Consider the following 21,955-nt stretch of genomic DNA (forward strand, 5'->3'; position numbering starts at 1 on the left):
AATCCATTTCATATCAAGGACGTTTTGTCCTAGAGCAGGAGGAAACAGAGACCAGGTAAAGTAACATATCTGGGAGATGAATTCATTAGACATGGCAGCCCGCCATTTTTCATCGGCATGGGCTTGAATCACCGTGCATGGTTCGACAGCTTGTTTGGAGATGGCAAGGGCGTACTTGGAATTGGTTTTGACAATCCTTTTCTTGGTTCTAGTGGCCATGGGTGATGATTTATGAGTGGTGGTGGTGGAAGAACCGCAGCAAGAGGAGATACAGTCGGTGAGGCAGATCGCGATGAAGGAGTAACACTTGGGCCCTGATTGTTTGGTGGACTTGATGGTGTTATTGGGCTTTTGCGTGATGGTCTGGAGTGAGATGTTGATGCTGATGGGCTTGTGGGTCGAGAAGAATGAGCCGAATTAGTGATATTGTGCTCCAAAGGAGTATTGAGAGATGTGGGTGATGAGGAAAACAAAGCACCGACGAGTGAAGATGATGATGTCGGAATCGGATCGGTGGTAGAAAGAAACGGCGAGAGAGTGGCATGGATTGACGATGTGGAGGTTACCGGTGATGATGAATGATTTGAGCCTAGGGTCACCGGAGAAGATCTCACGACGTCTACGAGCGGTGCTGCAGTGAGCGGACCTTCCGTCAGTGGAGGAATCCAATCGCCGATTGGCTCAGATACATTGGGCACCATGGATAAGGTATGAAATGGAAATCGATTTTCATCAAATTGGACATGGCGAGAAACATATAAGTGTTGTGTTGAGGGATCGAGGAAAAAAAGGCGCTATGGGTGAGAGAGTAACCGAGAAAGATGCATGGGGTAGAACGGGTTTTAAGTTTGTAAAAACGGGATGGTCTTAGCCATGGAATATAGAGGCAGCCAAAAATTTTGAGTTTGGAATAGTTATGAGGTGTCCCAAATAGACGATGAAACAAAGAAGATAGAGAGAGAACTGAAGTGGGAAGTCTGTTTATGATATAGACAACAGTGACAAAGGCGTAAGACCAGTAGGTGATTGGAATATTTGATTTTGTGAAGAAGAGAGAGGCCAGTTTCAATGATATGATGATGGTGTCTTTCGGCGAGAACATTGTGTTCGGGTGTGTGAGGAGGAGACATTAAGTGATACTGGCGGTAGATAGGAAATCATGGAGGGCAATGAATTCTCCACCGTTATCGGAGAAGAGAGTACCAATTTTTGTTTGAAACCGGGTTTCAGTGAGAGCTTTGAATCTTATGAAGGTGTCTTTGACATGAGATTTCAGATTTAGTGGATAGAACCAGGTGTATCGAGTGAAGTGGTAAAAAATAATGAAATAGTGCTTAAAGGAGTCTATGGAGAGAATTGTAAAAGTCCACAGGTCGATAAAGATAAATTGCATAGGTCTTGTAGAAGAGATGGAGGTTTGAGAAAAAAGCTAGTTTATGAATTCTATTGAAAAGCAATCAACGCATGACAACTGTTTGGATAAAGATTCAGAAAATGGTAAAGAAATTTTTTGAAATAACAGTTTTGATAATCAGACGAGAAGGATGCCCATGTCTTGAGTGCAACTCGGAGACTAAAGTCTTTACTGTGAGAGTTGCAAATGTAGTTACTTTTGGAATTGGCCACTCTTATAGTTCATTTTTAGTCCTTCCTTGGAGTAGGCGGGTCCCCCGAGCTGAGATCCTTCACTTGAAAGGAGGCCGGGAAAAAATTCAATAGACAAGTTATTGCCATTGCATAAGCCATAAACTGAGATCAAATTCTTTTGGATATTAGGTACATGAAGAATATTTGTAGGAGAGAGTGAACATGTTGAAGAAGGAAGAGAAGTGGAAACTGTATTGACAATGGGAAGCACTGCCATCACTGATGAGAACTTCATCGCCACCGGTGTACGGCTGACAAGTTGGCTAGATTAGAACTGATGTGGTGAGTGGAGCTAGAGTCCATGAGCCATGGATTTGAGCTTGAGGCATGAGCAAGGTTAGCACATGGCATCCATGAGGTTGGTGGAGTGGGCAGCAGTAGAGGCTGAGAGTAAGCATGAATTCGGATTAGGTTTTTACAAAATTGTTGAGGAACTATGATGACAGAATCTAATGATTTGAATCGATCAGAATCCGAGTCTGGTATCAGTGCCGCCACCCAAGTTATTTCTACCCTTTCAATTGACTTTTCTCGAGGGTATATTTTAATTTTGTTCGTTTCTGAATTGTATACATATATTGTGGCTACTTATTATGATGGATTTTGTTTTTTTTTTTTGTTTTTTTTGTGGTAAAAGATGCAAAAGAGTGAGTGGTCCTACGAGAAGATCAACTAAAGGAGGATGGACTTCTGAAGAGGTATGTAGATCTTTTGCAAGTTTTCATGTTTTGTGTGATTGAATTATTTTTTCCATGCATCATCTACAGGACGAACTTTGGACGAATGTTGTGCAGATGTACAAAGGGCTTACCAGCTGGAAAAATATTGGTAATTGATATTATTGTTATACTCTAAAACCAAATTTGTAACTCTTGGTCTCTTTGTTTAGTTGAGCGTGTTCCTGGATTGAAGGACAAGAGGAGCGAAGTCCAGTGTCAGCACCGTTGGCTAAAGGTTCTTGATCCAAACCTCTACAAAGGAAATTGGACAAAAGATGTAATTTTTGGTTTCCTTTATCGATATATGCTAGCTATACCGACGTTGTTTCATTAGTACTGAGTGGTCATATCTCTTGCTATATATATATATAAACAGGAAGATGACCTCTTAAGTAAATTGGTTGAGAATCATATGAAGAATGATAGGCCTCAATGGTCGAAAATTTCAAAGCAACTCCCTGGTCGCATCGGCAAGCAATGTCGTGAAAGACCTTTTACATTGTTTTTCTTTTCGCATTTGGTTTCCATGCATCACATTTTTCCCATAAAGCTGGTTATGTTAATTTTTTGTTATGTATTTTAGGTGGCATAATCATTTGAATCCGACTATTATAAAAACTGTGTGGACTAGAGAAGAGGAACTCATTCTCGTTCAATCACAAAGAGAACACGGCAATAGGTGGGCAGAGATTGCCAAGCTCTTGCCTGGAAGGTTTGTGCTAATTATAACTTAGAATAATACTGATCAACTTTGTCAGGTTTTAGATGAAGAGATAGTGGGGCTGGTTTGCCTTTTATTTCTCTCTAAAATCTTGGTCATGGAAACTCACAGGACGAAGAACAATATTAAGAACCACTGGAATTGCCGAGTGTGGACAACGTTTTGTCAAATAGAGTAAGCATGAATAGGCTGAAACTGTGGACAACGTTTTGCTGAGTGTCCTTTTGTACCACAGATTTGACAGCGTCTGAGATAAGTTTTAGGAGTCCGATGACTAGCAGAGTGCTGCTAGTTAGACCAGGTTGATGGAGAGTTGTTTTTGGACGCTGGTGATTGTTCTTGAAAGAGCGAGGAAGGTTGTTGGTGTAGTTCACAGAGATCGAAAAAGAGGAAGTAGTGGGAGCAGAGGCAAGCAACTTTGCTTCATAATTGAGGAGCTTCTCATGGAGTTTCGAGAGTGAGGGGGGCGGGGAGTGTCGTGAGCTTTAGTCTTATCAATGATGGGTTTGTAGTCCTCGGGAAGACCATCGAGGATGTAATCAATCTGATCTTCATAGGTTTCAGGTTTTCCCAGAAGAGAAAGTTGATCAAAATTGATGGTAAGTCCTTGAAAATACTCAACAATAATACGAGATTCTTTCTTCCAGACATCAAGTTGGTGCTTGAGTTGACGATCGTGACTCTTGCTTAGGTTGGCATAGGTGGTTACCAAGGTATCCCATATTTCAGCAGCCGTGAAAGCTCGAGAGAGAATTGGTTGGAAAGAGATGGAGATGGCACCAAGAATAGCTTTGTAGATCAGCTTGTCCTGGCGTTTTCACACGGTGAAGGTTGGGTTAGCAGAGGTAATCCCATTCTTGGTGATTGTGGGATCCAGTTTGGTGATGGCAGAGTCGAGAAATGGAACCAGATCATAGCCATCGACGAGAGCGTGGACTTGACGGCTCCACATAAGGTAGTTGGAGGCAGTGACTTTTGTCACGTTGTCCATGTTGATGTTGAGCATAGAGAAGGTGTTGAGAGGAACAACTTCAGTGGAGGCAGCGACCTCTGGGTTTTGGGCGTTTGTGTTTGAGGAAGACATGGTTTTTGCAGAAAAAGAGAGTAGAGGATGAAGGAGAAGGAGACGTGAGAAAGAAGAAGCGGTTAGAAGTTTAGGTTAGGTTAGGAGCGATCAGCTCTGATACCATATAAGATTAATGTGATTGATGATCATTAAGAATAGCATTGTACAACATATATACAAGGCTATGACTTGCTGATCAAGTATAAGACATAATTACAAGATATAAAGTTTACATATTTAGGTGATATGATTTAATCCTCTTCATATCTACACAAATCCAAAGAATTAGGTCGGTTATCTTTGTTTTTAATTAAGACTAGATGATCTCCAGTATACCGCGGAACAAGTTTTAATTTTAATTTTTTGTTAATGTATTTTTTAATATTAGTTTTGTTAATGTACTATTTTGTTAATTCTAGTGATTGTGTATATAACCTGCGGTATACCGCACAACAATATTTGTATAATACAATCATAATCATATCAGTTTGATTCCATATATTTTATATTGGTATTATTAAAATAGTAAAATGAGGATTTAATCCATATTGAAGTATCATATTAATAATATTTTATTTTTTAGTATTAAATCAATTCAACCATGTCATGTCATATATAACTTATCCTACAATATAACTCATTTCTATTATTTTCAATTATAATATTTTAAACTTCTTAAAAGTTTATTATTATATATGGATAAATTAAACAGTTCAATTAATAACTGTAACGTCCTGACCGCCACTTCTTAATGCGCCTCATGTCCAATCTCAGTGCATGGGCCCACTTTCCTTAATGGGTCTTACATCCTCTCACTATGCCTTTGAGTCCATCTCTATTTGACGGTCGGTTTGCTACGTCCGAGAGATTTTAAAAACTTATTATCGTCCCTACAAATGACCACATGATCTTTCCCTGTGTTTTGTTCTCACTCGCACAGTTCCGACAATCACTTCTCGGAAGGCCACCCCTCCTGATACTACTCCAGCTCAAGCACGATTAACTCTAGAGTTCTCTCATGACCCTTGACCAAAAAGATAAGTGCACATTGGTGACATAGGTGGCCAAATCAATTTTTTTAAACATCTCCGCAAGTCTCTGAAACCGGGGTGTCATAATTCACTCCTACTAACAGATCGCAACGTCTTCGTTGCGCATCAAGACCGTCACCCCCTGACGGTGTGAGCCCACTCGACTCCACACTCATCTGGGTTCGGCTCTGATACCACTTGTAACACCCCGACCGCCACTTCTTAGTGGGCCCCATTTTCAATCCCAGTCCATGGGCCCACTTTCCTTAATGGGCCTCACTTCCTCTCACTAGGCACGTGAGCCCATCTTTATCCGACGGTCAGTCTGCTACGTCCGGAAGATTTTAAAGACTTTTTATCATCCCTACAAATCACCACATTATCTTTGCTTGTGTTTTGTCCTCACTCGCACAGTTCCGACAGTCACTTCCCGGAAGGTCACCCATCCTAAGACTACTCCAGCTCAAGCACGCTTAACTCTGGAGTTCTCTCCGGACCCTTGACCGAAAAGATAAGTGTACTTTGGTGACATAGGTGGTCAAATCAATTCTTTTAAACCTTTCCGCAAGTCTCTGAAACCGAGGTGTCACAATAACTCAAATTAAACTCGCGATATACCCTAGAACTATATTTGTTTAACACAATCTTATTTAAGTTTGACATACATTGGTGTTGTTAAAATATTAAAATTAAAATTTAACCTGTATTGAAGTATCAGATTAATGGTATTTTATTATGATTATTGTTGATTCAAAATCGTCCCGTTATATATATATATATATGACGTCATGCAATATAACTCGTCTATGTTATTTAAAATTATAATATTTTAAATTTTTTATTAAGTTTAGATATATCATTTATTTATTTTAAACTTCTTAAACATTTAAAATTTATTTATTATATACAGTAAATTTAATATATATGTATGTTGAACACACATTTTTATATTAATTGGTAATATATGTCCGTTTAAAAAAAATTAAATCACAACATATTCAGAAAAATACAGTTTTATTAACTTTATCTATTATAATATGATTCATAACAATTAAAATTAATTTCAAACAAAAATGATAAAAAAATAAAAAATTTAAATATCAAATACATCTTCTAAATCTATATATACATTTTTGAAGTACATTTTGGGTTCTATCCTTTTATTTGTATTTATTTAAAAACTTATTTACAAATATAATCCCTATATATTTCAAAAATACCATTATTTCAGATTTTGTTTCCTAAATATTTTACATTCCATTCCAACTAAAACAAATTACAGCAAAATAATTATGGAAACAGAAACTATGATATATTTAACTACACATTCTATTGTGTTTTGAAGATATTCTATCTCTGAATCATTTGCAAACAAAGAAAACAACAGTTTAATTCCCATTTTGTTTTCCAATACATGTTAGCTTTGATTTTTAACGTAAGAAGAATTTCGATTCACATTTATTTAAATATTATAATTAATATATATGTATATATCAACTTAATAAATTTTAAAAATATTACGAATATGTAAAATTAAAAAAAATTAAAAATACTATGTAATATGGTTATATAGTAGATGAGTTATAAAGAGGACATTTTGAAATTAAGAAAATATCATTAAATTTGTACTAGCACGGGTTAAATCCTCATTTTATTATTTTTCAACACTATTAATATTAGAATATTGGACATATAAATTCAAGTTGATTTAACTAAGCTTGTATAAAATAGTTAAATCATTAGGAACAATGTGACTTAATCATAGCGTATAAATGACTTATTATGTTTTCAAATCTCTTAATTTTTATAATAATTAAAAATCAAAATAGAATTTCAAACATTAAACAAAACAAACTAAATATAACAAACAAATGGTCATGAAGTATATTGCGGTTAAAAAATTAATATAAATATTTAGCCGTATAAATGGCCGGAAAATCATCTATTTACAAAACATCCAATACTTAACGAACAAATACAACATAAAATATAGATAATAATAAAAATTATATGCACGCGGTGTACCGCGAGTTTTAAAATCTAGTATCAATATTAATTATTAAAAATTTATATATATGGATATTTAAAATATTTTAATTATCTATATTAACATTTTTGAAGTACATTTGTGTTATGCCCTTTTACTTTTGTTTATTTAAAAAATTATTTACAACATTAACCCCTAAAAAATTTCCAAAACTAACATTACTCCAGATTTTGTTTCCTAAATAGTTTACATTTTATTTCAGTTAAAAAAATAACCATACATTATGTTGTGGAAATATAAACTATCATATATTTAACCATACATTATGTTGTGTTTTGAAGATATTCTATATCTGAATTCTTCGTAAACAAAGAAAAAAACAATTTAATTCCCATGTTGTTTTCAAAAATCTGTGAGCTTCGATTGACAATTATTTAAATATTATAATTAACATATATAAACTTAATAAAAAATTAATTATTATGAATATGTGAAATTCTAAAATTCTAAAATACTATATAATGTGGTTATGTAGTAGATGAGTTATAAAGAGAACATGTTGAAATTAATAAAATATTATTAAATTTGTGTTAATACGGGTTAAGTCTTCATTTAATTATTTATCAACACTACTAATATTAGAATATTTGACCTAAAATCAAGTTGATTTAACTAAGTTGTATAAAATAATTAAATTATTAGGAAAAATGTGACTTAATCACAGCGTATAATTACTGATTATGTATTTAGATCCCTTATTTGTTGTTATAATAATTAAAAATCAAAATAGAATCTCAAACACTAAACAAAACAAACTAAATATAACAAAGAAATGGTCATGATTCATGAAGTGTATTGCGGGTTAAAAAATAATATAAATATTTAGCCGCACTACAACTAGAAAATTTAGTTATTCCTCTATTTACAAAACATTCAATATTTAACAAATAGATACAACATAAAATAGAAATTATAATAAAAAGTATATGCCCGCGATGTACCGCGGATTAAAATCTAGTGTTTGGTTATAAGAATAGTAGAGAAAGTTAACTAAAGTTGTTTAGATATGGATTTAAATAATTAATGGTATTCAATGCTAATAGTTTCCAAAACAAAGATTCTACAAAAAATACTAGTATATATGAGGCAAAGTTTTCCATAATGAAACCCAATATAAGTCAATTAAGTAGAAGTTTTGCAATCCGAACAAACCAAAGAACCATAACGAATGAGCTAAGCAAATATATATATAGTTGATTATTATTGTTGGTCTTCCCAACATAACTAGACCAACCTGCCATTTAGTCCAATGCATAATCCCCTAATAATCTTGGAAAAAAAAATCAAAATCTCTAACAACTATCATTACCAAATACAGTAAAACCTCTATAAATTAATAAATTAATAAACCCTATAAATTAATAAATTTTGGTAGTTCCAAGTCGGGACAGTGTAAAAAATAAAAAAATTCGATAAGATAATAAGATAATTTTTTTTTTGAAATCCCTATGTAAAATATAGTCCCAATAATATCATAAATTAATAATCTTGTAAATTTACATATACTTTTTTCTGCTTCGTAAATTTATATATATATATATATATATATGTTTATACAGTAAAGTATGATTCTCTTAAACCTCATATTATAAAATAACTTTTATGTTGTATCTTCAAACTATAATGATATAAAATATTCTATAACATTTCATAAAACAGCTAAGACTTTTAAAAGTTTTCAATTTCTAAATATGCATCATTTACATTTTGATAGTTTGATAGACTATTAAAATAGTATAATTGATATTCTTATTCATAAATTTGAATATTTATGTCATTTGTATAAGTGAATTTATCTATAATATTTGTAATTCATTGTCAATAATATTTTTTAATTATTTCAAATTCAATTCCAATACCATAAAATTTACAACATCCAAAATTCTAATCTTATTTTGCAAAAATTGTCTCAATTCATAATTTTTTAAAAATTAAACAATTAAAAATATACCTATAAATTAATAATTATTAATTTATACTATAAAATAAGAGTTATTAATTTATAGATAAATTAATATCACTATAAATTAATAAAATTTTTTGGTACCAACATTATTAATTTATAGAGGTTTTACTGTAATACGTTCGGCGTGTCTTGTGGAATGCTTGGAGAGCTGTTAAAAAATAGGAACATCATCCACAAGCTGGAACTGTAGGAACTAACGGCAATGATGTGTCTCTATCACACATATCCGAAGTAATGTTTATGACTCGTTCACCCTGCCATGTTTAATTATGAAGTTAAAAAAATATGCAACTTAGAAACCAATTAATGTAAATGATATTTTCTTGAATTAAAACTACATTATATGAATATGTGGGTTGTGTTATTGACCAATCTGGCTTTGGTTTGTAGTTAGTCCACCAAACTAGGGAATAAATTCATATAAACTAAATCACAAGGAAATGATTTTGTTACCTTAGTGATGAAGAGATTTAAAAAAATTTCGAAGTAGTAAGATATTAGGGTTGGCTAGGTTTTGTTACCTTAGCGATGTTTCTGAAGTATGAAGTTGTATAGTTTCCCGTTGGAAACAAGGCTTCCACAATATCAGCCAGTACTAGGTTTGGTTGTGAGATTGCTCCGTCGTACCAGTCTTCTCAGTTTCAAATTCCAAAACACGGTTGTTAGCTTAAACCGATAGAAAAAAAAACAAAAAAAAAAAACAATGTAGTAAGACTTTCTTACCAAGAGTTGTTCCGTTTCTAACCCTTTTGTCATATCTCCAGATGCTCTGATTCGCAAGAAACGCAAAACAAGAGTTATCATCCACGTTTATGTTCGCCAAAAACGTTGTCTGTGTGTAATTTTGAGGGTCTGACGATAGCGTTTCATCGATCACCGCATCCACAGTCTAATAAAATCAAATTTGTAGAAGCAGATAAGTTTTTTGGTCATCAAAAAGATAAAAGCAAAACAAGTGTGTCCCGCTTACGCATAAAATGGCATGGAGTGCTTCCAAATCATCATGATCAGTGATATTGTACGAGACTTTGTTTATAGATTTGTCGATATTTTCTCCACCCGCATCTTCTATAAACTGTTGTATTTGTAAGCAGCATGTTCAGTTGCAAAGATGCTTTCCAGATATTTAAAGGAGTAATTAGAAGTTCCAAATGTTGCATTCCTGAGTACCTTTAGCTTGTGTGATTCCTTAGTGAAACTCCAAATGCATCCCTTGAATGAAAAAATACACACCATGAGTTCGTAAACACTGATGAGCAAAACTACCAGTTAGAACAATCAAGTTTTCTTAACATTTTGATCATATCCCATCCAGGCTACAATTGGCTTGAAGGATTTTTTCTTGTTGGCACCCATTTGAGACAAGCAAGTATAGCTTGCTTTAACCTACAAGGTTCCATAAACATACTTTATTAAGAGCAAGAATAGGCCATGTAGACAATTGCTTCAAAGAGAAGCACGAGTTGTGTCACTCACCGCATCATAGACTTGATTGGCTTTAGTTTCAAGATTGGTAAAAGCTCCAAGGAATTTGATCCACTCCGCTCGCTTATTCAAGATTAAAAAACCAGCATAAACACAGATCAAAATGTGTAAAGTTGATCACTATTGGTTAGGTTCAAATGTATGCAAATATTATAATTTGATACCTGAAGAGGTGTGCCTTCACTGAGTGGGAAAAAATTTGCAAAATTGCAAGTCTGAGGTTGGTCAGTGTCGCTGATGAAATGCGCTGCGAACTGAGATAACACCTGCCCTTGTTGTCACCTTCGTCAAGCTTAACCACTTCCCTGCCTCATACAGTTTCAGAACACACGGTGAAGCTACCGCTTCCGATGTTATTCCCTTCAAGCTCCCAAGTAATCCAAGTAGCTGTGGATATAACAACAAACTTTGTTGTTCTGCTTAGAAACCAAATTTTCACCCATTCTAATGCGTGATCCTAAAGAATTGTTTACACTAGTGCCAACCAAATCTAGATCTGATTTAACGCAAATCCAAATCTTAAAATTAGCTATAAAGGAGTGTTTACCTCAAAGAAAGAAACGGAATGCCTCCTGAATAAGCAAACACAGAGAGATCTAAAAAACAAAGTCTCTAAAACAAAACAGGGCAAAAAAACAGAGCATACCTTGAGAAGATTGAGTGTCAACTGAGTAGTTGATTAGTGGAATCACATATGACTTAATCCTGAAGTACAATACTTTGTCCGAACGGCCATTCTAGAAGAGTTCTACATATTATCCTCAGATTTTCAGACACGGACCATACCATACATTGGGAAGCAAAAGATAAGAAAAAGACAAGTTAATGATAAGAAGCAAGGACCTGAATAAGGAGATAGCTCTTGCCATCAATGGCGTTCTTGATGACTTAAAGGTTTGTCCATAATAGATATGGAAATTCTCAGCATCTTCCACTTTTGAAATGCTTCCAACTTTTACATTGTTGGGAGCTCCCGTTTGATTCTCTAACTACCATGCACCACAATACTAAAAACAGTACCAGAGGCCAGGAACCTTTAGACAATGAAGACATTATCACTGTTAATGGTGTTAAAGAACGAAGATAAAATCAACTAAACCCTTTATGAATTTAGATAGGCTCTTTTTGAATTCACACTACAAGTATCTGTAATGTTTCAAGAGGGTAGGAGAGAGAGAGAGAGAGAAATATTTTATGACTATTGTTTTCTTTTGGAATGATATACTTTTTTTTAATATAGGCTAGCAATTCTATTGAATGTACTTTTGTTTTTTGTTTGGTTTTTAAACAATTGTGGAATTCAGATGGAATATTTTGCCTCACTGGACTTCCTTATTTAAGAGTAAATTTATATGCAATGCAAACACTATTTTATTATAAAGACCGGTACAATATTACATTCTACATATTTATGATGACTATATGGAGCTTTCTCTTATGAAAGTTCAAACATATATAAAAACTTAGGTGTCAACATTGCTAAGTCATGCGAATAAACCACTTACTCACTTGCCCATTACCATATAGAGTTTACAAACTCTAAAAAGAATAAAATGTCAAAACTTAACATTTCATTAAAAAAAAAAAAAAAAAAAACAAGAAGAATGAGGTATAGTAAGGACTAAGGACTAAGAATATTATGTTCATTTTTACTGATGGTAAATATTAGTTTGATTTACCGTCAAGCTATTTCGACCTACCTTCTTCATTACTCTTAAATGTAGAATAAGATTCCGGTTTAGAAATATAAAAAAAAACTGTATTATTTTTTTTTTACTATGCACAACAAATAAGGATTGTAAAAAAATCTAGTTGTATGTATAATGATTTAGTTCTTTTAGTGAAAGTTAAAAGTCAGCCTGAATGGAGTGTAATCATGTTGAGGTCATGAAAAGATTGTAACACATACAAATAACTTCTTATAAAAAAAATATCACAAAGAAAATAGAAACTGATCAGGTTTTTTGATTGGAAGTGAGAACAATAGAGGTGGTGACCGTGAAGAGAGAGCACGCGACTATTATTGATTTGTCATTTTGTGTTTCAATAGTTAGCACTTTCGCTTTCTTGTGATTTTCTGTCTTCACCCATTACGTCTCACCACGTGCATCCCATCCCCATTACCACAAAGCTCGAGTGCTCGACTCCAAAGCTTTCTGAGATCGTAAAGTAAAGAGATAATAATGCAAATCATGGTCATTTTTAAAGTATTATAGCTACTGCTAATAAATAATAGTAAAGGTATTAACACTATTGAATCTTGAAAGATATGGGGAGTTGATTTTTGTCCTTCTTTAATGTACCCAAGTAGGGATTTATCATATAGTCCACGCAAGCAATAGCCAAAGCCATAGTAGTACGTACGTAACGTATATAATAGATTGTAACACTTCAATTCAATAATCATAAATAACTTAAAAACATTCGATGAACTTTGTAACGTAACACTTCAATCCGGCCCATTAAAGCCCAAATACCCAAGTCATTAAACGGCAAAGAGATGTGGGTATGTGTTGCTCGTGTGTATATCCTCCACTTGGTTAAGCCGCATAAGTCACCAACGCATCTCAATTTTAAACCCTAAACAGAAGAAGAAACTCTCGAGCCGCAGCCACCATTGAGTTTGCAACTGTTCGTTGTTGTTGTGGTCCGATCTGATCTGAAGGAGTTAAGATCGAGTTTTTTGCAGTGGTGAATAGATCTCGCTGCGAGGAAACCGTAGATAAAGATGTCTGATCAATTTGAGGTAAACCTTAGTTTTTCATATAAAATTTCCTGATTCAAGAATTCTAATTCTAACCATACGTGAGCAAGTATGGCTATATTAATTATTAAAGCTGATTTCCCACAAAGAGGAAGCCGTAAAAAAAAAGATTTAGCTGTCACATAGTATTCTAGCTTGTCGTGTCAACAATAATTGTATTTGTCAAAATATCCAAAACTCCTAATCTATTTTTGAACTGTTTCTTGTGTTAGAAGTTAGAAAGTGCAATAACTGGTTTGAACTACATTTCTGGATTTTTGACATATACAGATGACTCTTGCATGACAAGCTAATATTGTGACGGCTCGGCTTTATCTTTTTGGTGATTTCAATAGCCTCTCTAGACCTTTGATCTAGCGGGTAACAAGTCTATTTCAACATTTACACTTTTCATTGTACTTATTTATACCCTAACTTTGATATTATGCTGATTTGAATTGAGATTTAGTGATCAAGCCTTACTTGCTTAGGTTTGGCCAAAATTCTCTTCCGAAAGAATCTGAAATTCATTTTTAAAAAAATATGAAGTCAATGAATTTTCACCAACGGGCTAGACAAATTGCAAATGGAGTTAACCTTTGATTGATGAAGTGTTTGTGTCTATGGTAAAGTGTGACTGTGAGATCAATAACGATGAGAAGGAAGATGATCTAGGGACTTATCGAAACGACCGACTCATTTTTTTGTTTTTAATTCAATATTAAACTATTGATCTCATACTTAATAACATCTTAACCTCAATAAAACACAACAACAGAAATAAACATCAATAAACCAATAACATCAACCAGCAAATATCCAATAACCAATAAACCAATAATAATTCAATAGCAACTAAACCAATAAATCATTCCAAGATAAACCAAGGAACTAACAATCCTAAACAACATTCTAAAGACTCAATTCTTGCAACCTAGCAGAAGTCAGACAACAACCAATCGAGTCACTAGAACATCCTCCTCCTCATTGCCTTGATTCCACGATCACACTTTGTCTTTACCTGCACCACAAACAACAATTGAGATGCATGAGTATTGTCATAAACACTCAGTAAGACAATCCTTTCATCTACTGGGCTATAAACACAAGCGACTCATGGGCAAAATACCCGAACCCAATCCGAAAATCCCAATCCGAAATCGTATCCGAAATTTTAAAATACCGAATGGTTCTAGGATTTATTTAAATCGGATACCTAAACCCGATCGGGTATTATCCGATATCCAAACGGATACCCGAACTAATACGAACATATATATATATTACTCTTAAACCAGTGCAAAATAGTAACTAGTGGGATATGACCCAATCACCTTAAGCATTTAATGGGTGCATTTTAACCATTTTCCGACTTTAATCTTTATGACTAATATTAAAACCTTGAGTATTTATATATTATTAAGTGCAACTTTTTTTTTTTTTTGGAATTTTAGATAAGAGAGATTTTAATTATTATATTTTTTATTGCATTTTTTAATTCACACTCATGAATTCTGGATAGTAAAATATTGTTTTTACATAGAAAAAAAATATAAAAAATGAAAAATACAAAACAAATAGAATATTTTCAACAATAAATATGTTTGCTATAGTTTTTCTTCACCGTTAGTATCTGAGTCCGAAAGATTTGAATTCAGATTTGTTTGTAATTCGAATTAAATTCTAGTATTTTCGTTAAGTTTAAGATGTAAATATTCAAAACGAAACTCAAATCTGAAATATATTTTGGGTAATCGGATACCCGAACCCGATCCAAACCCGATGGGTGTTTATCCGAACCCGACCTGAATACTAGAAATACCTGAATGGGTCTAGGACTCCTTTACCGAAATACCCGAAAATCCAAAATACCCGACCCGAACCCAAACGGGTACCCGAACGCCCAGGCCTAAGCGACTGACACTTTTTAACAATCAACAAACAACCAAGATAAACAAGTACCAGCCCCCTATTGAAAGGGTTGGTGTCGACCAACACTTTCTCCCAGTGTCGACCAACACTGCCTCCTGGTGTCGATGGACACCCTTCTTCGACCCGAAAACCTTAGCATCGACACTTGTCCAAGTCTCAGCGTCGTCAAATTCCTTGGTGTATCGACACTGACCCCGAAAATGCGCTCGAAGCCAAGAATCTGTTTATCGCTTCCCACTGCCTCCAAATCGTTCAAGGCTCACCCAAAAGCCACATAAGGCCATAGGAACCATGAAACAACCACAACAAGCAAGAAAATAATCACAATCTGACATAAAGCAAGCAAAACAAAGAAAATTCAGGCTTAAATTAGCCATGGTCATGCAGTCACCTTTCTAACAGAAGATTATGACCAGCAATTGACGAAAGCACACTCTTAGCAAGTCTTTAACACCATCCTAGCCTCAGATCTCTCAATAACATGTAGATTTCTCCAACAATCTCCCAAAAGTCTTAAGAACTTCTCTTTCTCTCTAGTTCTCTCTAAAAACGACAATGAGCGGCCACTGAAACCCTCAAGTCGACTTCTCCCTTAAATACTTTGGTTTAGGGATGTCACTTAAATCAAACCGAACTGAATCAAAGATTTAAGGAAAACCCATCGAACCGAAAATTGGTGGTGCACTCCCCCCCCCCCCCACCCCCAAAATCTCATAATTTGGTTCGTGGATGTTACACTTATTGATTGTAATGGCTTTCTATGATTTATTGTCAGCTAGGTTGTTAGTTTTCGAGCTGTTGTTGGTTAGAATTGCCGATTAAGTTATTTGGTTATTGGATATTTGATTTATGACAATTGATGATTATTTGGTTTATTGTTGGTTTATGTTTCCGCATTGGTCTGATGACATGTTTAATGTTGGAATTTATTAGTAATTATGGAGTTATTAATTAATGAATTAAAAAAACGAGTTGGTTAATTTCAGTTTGGTTTCAGAGCCCTTACGTAGGACATCTTGAATGGATCGTTTTAGACTGATTTAGGAATATTTAATTGGTTTAATTATTTCTTATTGCATGATGCTTGATGTGATTCATTAATTGATTTAATTAATTATGTGGTAGTTAATCAATTGTGTGTGGCATTGAGTCCTAAAATCAACTTATTCAAGTCTTTATTGAGATTCTTCGATGAGAATACATGGTAAGTTGTATGTTTTGTTGTGTGGTGGTTTATAGTTCTTAGTTTTTATTCTTTGTAGCACAGATGGCAAGAGGAGCTGGCAGACGTGGTCGTGGAGGAGCCTCGAGAGTGACGGGAGTGTGGCCTAGAGTACCACCGCGGAGCAAGTTGGAGGTTCTCATGTGCATCAGGAGGAGTTCGTAAGTGTGCCCAGTGTAGGTGCTAATGAGCCCGGTTTGGAAGCCGGTGTGGGAGCCGGTGAGGCTGACATTAGTGCTTGTTTTGCTTTTGTGGCCAATGTGGGTGCCAGTGGTGTTGGAGTTATGGGTGTGTGGGCATAGATGTCAATCGGGCTTGTGGCCCGCGGGCATAGCCCGTTAGGTGGCATAGCGGAGCGGATATGGGCCTTGTAATTGAAGCCCAAAAAATAGCGGGTCTGGAGGATTCATACCGTTTTGTCTGCGGGTGCGGCGGTCATGTCCATCGCGGGCAGTGGGTTATCCGATGGGCGATGAAAAATTCTGCTGCATCGTCTTTGTTAGTCTCCTAATTGGATGGTGAATCAGAGATTCGAATACGGAAGATATTAGGGATTCAGATGCGGAAGAGATTACGAGAGTGATTGGAAAGATGAATCGAGAGCACAAAAGTTTAATGCTACGGAAAACTACGAGAAAGATCTTGCAAGAGGTTCTTCTTCTTTTTCCATCATAATTCATAAGTCTCTTAAGATCTCTCAGTTTGTAATCCTACTTTACATGGGTTTGAGTATTTGCAGAGGTTGAACAACTTCTTGAACCCAAAGAAAGAGCAATTCTTCAACAAATCTGAAGATGATATCAACAGTAAGTTCTCTCAAGTGATTTTATCTTTAAGATTACATTTCACAGTCATTCTCATAGCAATCTAATGACCATTTGCTTCGGTTTAAATTCACAGTCATTTTTTTGATTGAGCTTTGTGCTTTGAGTTAGTACTCTATTGATGGTTTCAACGGTTCAACACTTTGTTTTTGTTTTTTTCCAGAGCTGAATTAGTGATTTGTTTTTGTTTTTGTTACTCTCTTTACTGTTTGTTCTCTCAATTTGGAAGGATACTTCATGTGGTTGCGTTAAAGACACCTAAGCTCCGGGGACAAGCATGGTTGTCTTCACTGAAGTCACAAGCCAATGGTACCTTTTCTCATGTCTTAAGTTCCAGCTCTTTCCATTATAAATTTGAGACTATAAAAAGCTCAGAAAGTTGCAGAGATTAACTTAGGAGTGGTAATTGAGTTTGATTGCTGATTATATTAAATTGAAGGAAATATGATGACATTAGATGTTGAGGGCAGACACAAGTGATTGCTAAGTAGTATACTAGTGAAATCTGAATTGCCATTACACATTACTATTCATATCATGGTGATGTGTGATGATCTGTTTGGGTGCAGCGGATACAATATGCAAAATCAAAGTCAGATTGTGTTCCTAAAGCCGAAGGGACTTTTGTGTTAATTTAGACGAAGCCACTTATTTTTTTAATTTTCTTTTGTTTTGTAGCTGGTGACATTGTTTGCTCTTGGGGTCGAGGAAAGGATGGGCAATTAGGTTACGGAGATGCAGTGGATCGACCTTCTCAAGTAACATGTTTACGTTGTTGCCATGTGAGATTCTTTTTTATTTGTCTTTAAAGTAATGAACAAAATTGCAGGATTTGGTTTCATGTGCGGACTTGAGTTTGCATCTAGTAACTCACGTCTTTTGGCTTTTCAGGTACTCAAGTCAATAGAGGAGAACATCGAGCTTCAGTGCAGGCACTATTGAGGATTCAATAGGATAGACCCATCAAAGTAGATACCAACAGTGGGACATGCACTATTGAGGATTCAATAGGATAGACCCATCAAAGTAGATACCAACAGTGGGACATGAACTTTGGTTTGGCTACAGCCTACAACAACCTTTAGGTAACCTTTGTCTAGCTTGTTTTAAAGTTCAAACCAAACCCTGTGACACACCTAGAAGCTTTGAAAGATAATTGAAAAATAAATATTTAGTAATTAGTAAATACTAACTAGATATTAAAAGATTTAGTCGTTTAGAGGTTGTATAAAAGCTGAAACCCTAAATAGTTTAGCAAATCACACACGACTTCATCGAGACACACGACTTCACGAGACACACCAAACCACGTGAAGTATTTGAATGCAGATGTGAAGTTTATAAGCCGGAACACAGCTGCAGCAGACGTTTACAAGTTCTATGAGAATGAAACAGAGAATTTAAAGAGAGAATTAGCTCACCTTCCAGGGAGGATTAGCCTCACTTCTGATTTGTGGACTGCAATCACTCATGAGGGCTACATGTGTCGAACAACACATTATGTTGACAGGAACTGGAAATTAAACAGCAAGATTATTGCTTTCTATGCTTTTCCCGCCTCCACATTCAGGTATGCACATAGCAATGGAGATTCTAGAGAAGTGGAAGGATTGGGGAATTGAGAAAAAAGTGTTTTCCATCACGTTAGACAATGCTACTAACAATGACACAACACAAGAAATTCTGAAATCTCAGCTTATGTTGCGGAATGATTTGTTGTGTGGAGGAGACTATTTTCATGTGTGATGTACAACACATATTCTCAACATCATTGTTCAGATTGGCATGACAAATATAGGTGATACAATGGATAAGATCAGAGAGAGTATCAAATATGTTCAAGCTTCTGAAAAACGTGAGATATTTTTTGGAAAATGTTGAAGCGGTTGGTCTACAGTTGATACTGGGCTTGATTATGGATGTGAAAACTAGATGGAATTCAACATACAAGATGCTTGATAGGGCTCTCAAGTATGGAGCTGCCTTTGGTAATCTCAAAGTCATTGATGGGAGAAACTATAAGTTTCACCCTACAGAAGTTGAATGGTACCGATTGAAGCAGATTTGTGAGTTTTTGGAGCCTTTTGATGAAAACACTAATCTGATCTCAGGTTCAACATATCCAACTTCAAACTTGTATTTCATGCGAGTTTGGAAGATCAACAATTGGTTGATATCGAATTCACATAGTCAAGATGAAGTCACCACCTCTTAAGCGGTATGTGAAGAGAATGGTATCAAATGGTTTCAGCCCTGAGGAAGGAGCATTGCTTACCAAGGATGTCAATGCAGTTCTTTTGAACCAGCCTCCACAGAGGAAGAAGGAGAGAAAGCATGATGTGGTTGTCTCTAAGGAAGTGAGTCCAATAATTCAGTGTAGAGTTGCAGAGAAATTACCATATCTTGGAAGCTTTGTACTTGATTGCTCTATCTTTGCAAAACGGTTTGCTTACTCACTTTGTGATCTAGGCTCTAGTATTAACTTGATGCCACATTTTGTTGCTGTGAAACTAGGGATGACAGAGTTCAAGCCAACTCAGATTGCTCTTATCTTAGCTGATAGATCCAAAAGAATTCCTGAAGGTGTCTTAGAGGATATTCAAATTAAGATTGAAAACTTCATGATTCTCACTGACTTTGTGGTGCTGAAGTATGATAAAGAGCATAAGGACTCTCTCATCTTAGGAAGATCTTTCTTGGCTACAGCAGGTGCCATCATAGTTGTACAGAAGGGCCACATAGCATTGAATGTGGTAGGTTTGAGTATTAACTTTGAGATGGATAAGCTGAGGAGGGCTCCTACTATTGATGGACAAACTTTTTCGGTTGAGAAAGTTTCTGTTACTCGAGTTGCAGGCTTAGCATCGATCGATGCTACATTAGCATCGGTCTACATCCCTCCACATCCAAGACCGAACTTGTCCAAAACAGTTGCTCCTAGTCAGAAACCTGTTTCCAAACAGAAACCTCCCCATTCCACACTCCATAATCCTCAGGTAAGGCAAATGTACACATCTTCTGCACCCAAACCCCCTCCTATCATCAACAAGGCTTTCAAAGGTACAAAAACTGTTTTGCAGTTAACCAAGCTACAAGATTATCGTAGAGCGCTTGTTTCTTTTGTTGATGATTTTGCAGGACACAAAAAAAGCAAACCCATCCCAAAATCCTGCCTGGTCCTGTTCCTCATGTCCTTGGTAGACCTCACTCTTCTACTGCTTATACACCACCTTGGATGAAGAGGTCATGCTATGGAAGGCATTCACTGCCACGTTCTGATCCACCCGATGCCTCAGCTTCAACGCAGTCCAGCTAATGACTGAAAACAATCGCTTAGTGGGAGGCAACCCACTTCTAGGTTTTTATTTTCCTTTTGAATCATTTTTTTTTGGCATTGAGTCAATTTTTGTTTGAATTTTGTTTGAAATTATGAACTGTCTATCTATCATGTTGCTTTTAACTTGTGTTTGAGTGCTTCTTAACAGAATAATCATCCAAGGATTGATCCAACAACTCATTAACACAACTAACTGCAACTAACAAGGAGTCTCGGCCAAGAATTCACCATTCGTCGAGAGCATCGATCGACACTGCAATGGTGTCAGTCGACGCTAATGGGTAACAGAAACAGTTCATCTTTTCATTACAATTTTCAATACGTTTTGTTTCTTTTAGCTTTCCTCTTACTTGAAAACACTAGGGAAAGTGTCGTTTAAGTCTGGGGGAGGTTAGTACTAACTACTAACATAGTTTTGGTTTTTAGTGTGTCAAAACCGATTTTTGAGTCAAATTTTTCAAAATTGTGTTGGGGACTATGGGGGATGTATTCAACTTGACATTTTAAGTGATTTGTGTGAAAATTACAAATTCTATGTTATTCAATCATGGATTTTAAAAAGTCTATTAAAATTCACTGTTATTGAACTGATGATTTAAAAATCTACTTTAAAATCCATTAAAATCCACAGTTATTGAACTGATGATTTAAACATCTACTTTAAAATCCACTATTATTCAAAACAGTTTTGTGGATTAGGATTTTAATAATTTTTAGGATTCTGGAAGATTCTAGAGGATTTGTTTAGTTAAAAATATAGAAATCCAAATCTCATGGTTTTAGGTGGGATTTGAAAGAATTTTACAGAAAATCATATGAACTTCTCTAAAATCTATCAAAATTCTAAATTTCCTAAATCCCATCAAATTCTCCAAAATCATGGTTTGAATACACCCCCCCTATGATTTTTCTTTTTAGGTGTATTGTCTTGGTTGATTAATGTTGCAGATTGAATCCACTAATCCGACTAATGAAAAATCCAATGGTTGACCAGTAAACCAGAGACATCCAAATTTCCAACGGAATTCATAAAAGCCTAAGGTAACTTCTGCACTTTTCTTTTATCTCATCAAGGAGATTGATGTTCATAGAGCTTGACTCCTTGTTCATACATGACAAGTAAGATTTTCAAAAGAAAATGGTATTCCTCTCCCTTATTTAAGTTGAAAAGATTATTCCTGAGAGCTTTGTTTAGAAAAAAAAAAGAGAATAAAA

At 35.2% G+C, this 21,955-nt stretch overlaps 2 protein-coding genes and 1 pseudogene across 10 annotated transcripts; 2 read left to right on the forward strand and 1 right to left on the reverse strand.

Annotated features, from left to right (window-relative positions):
• Positions 1-430: 430 nt before the first annotated feature.
• On the forward strand, positions 431-4,398 carry LOC104750370 (transcription factor MYB3R-2-like). 8 transcript variants are annotated; one of them, XM_010472157.3, is made up of 10 exons: positions 431-708; positions 1,777-2,037; positions 2,118-2,184; positions 2,285-2,345; positions 2,415-2,475; positions 2,537-2,643; positions 2,743-2,845; positions 2,950-3,078; positions 3,199-3,686; positions 3,779-4,398. In XM_010472157.3, exons 2-8 carry the CDS (start codon positions 1,992-1,994, stop codon positions 2,964-2,966), a joined length of 462 nt encoding a protein of 153 aa, XP_010470459.1. In that variant the 5' UTR covers positions 431-708; positions 1,777-1,991; the 3' UTR covers positions 2,967-3,078; positions 3,199-3,686; positions 3,779-4,398. The 8 variants fall into 8 exon arrangements, with proteins under 8 accessions (XP_010470459.1, XP_010470460.1, XP_087349244.1 ...); XM_010472158.3 differs by lacking the exon at positions 2,743-2,845 and having other exon boundaries at positions 444-708; XM_087493118.1 differs by lacking the exon at positions 2,743-2,845 and having other exon boundaries at positions 444-708; positions 2,560-2,601.
• A 4,832-nt stretch (positions 4,399-9,230) lies between these two features.
• Positions 9,231-11,868, reverse strand: LOC104750372 (uncharacterized; annotated as a pseudogene). The gene is made up of 11 exons (XR_015585330.1): positions 11,526-11,868; positions 11,325-11,430; positions 11,230-11,251; positions 10,847-11,069; positions 10,674-10,745; positions 10,491-10,583; positions 10,368-10,409; positions 10,168-10,272; positions 9,921-10,086; positions 9,719-9,828; positions 9,231-9,451 (listed from the first exon to the last, which is right to left on the reverse strand). The product of XR_015585330.1 is annotated as an uncharacterized LOC104750372 (transcript).
• A 1,356-nt stretch (positions 11,869-13,224) lies between these two features.
• Positions 13,225-21,955, forward strand: LOC147925607 (uncharacterized). Its single transcript, XM_087490556.1, has 7 exons — positions 13,225-13,428; positions 13,717-13,806; positions 16,625-17,230; positions 17,319-17,385; positions 17,633-17,712; positions 18,082-18,185; positions 18,295-21,955. The coding sequence occupies exon 7, from the start codon at positions 19,599-19,601 to the stop codon at positions 20,640-20,642; it is 1,044 nt and encodes a 347-aa protein (XP_087346682.1). The 5' UTR covers positions 13,225-13,428; positions 13,717-13,806; positions 16,625-17,230; positions 17,319-17,385; positions 17,633-17,712; positions 18,082-18,185; positions 18,295-19,598; the 3' UTR covers positions 20,643-21,955.

This window comes from Camelina sativa, chromosome 16 (genome assembly GCF_030686135.1).
Source record: "Camelina sativa cultivar CO46 ecotype springtype chromosome 16, ASM3068613v1".
In the NCBI taxonomy this organism is placed as follows: domain Eukaryota; kingdom Viridiplantae; phylum Streptophyta; class Magnoliopsida; order Brassicales; family Brassicaceae; genus Camelina; species Camelina sativa.

Bases quoted from the DNA above. Each gene is read 5' to 3' on its own strand.
- LOC104750370 (XM_087493119.1), top strand. From the start codon at position 2,084: ATGATGACAGAATCTAATGATTTGAATCGATCAGAATCCGAGTCTGGT. The intron at 2,185-2,284 runs GTATATTTTAAT...TTGTGGTAAAAG, and splicing joins TCAATTGACTTTTCTCGAGG to ATGCAAAAGAGTGAGTGGTC. The intron at 2,346-2,414 runs GTATGTAGATCT...CATCATCTACAG, and splicing joins GAGGATGGACTTCTGAAGAG to GACGAACTTTGGACGAATGT.
- LOC147925607 (XM_087490556.1), top strand. From the start codon at position 19,599: ATGAAGTCACCACCTCTTAAGCGGTATGTGAAGAGAATGGTATCAAAT.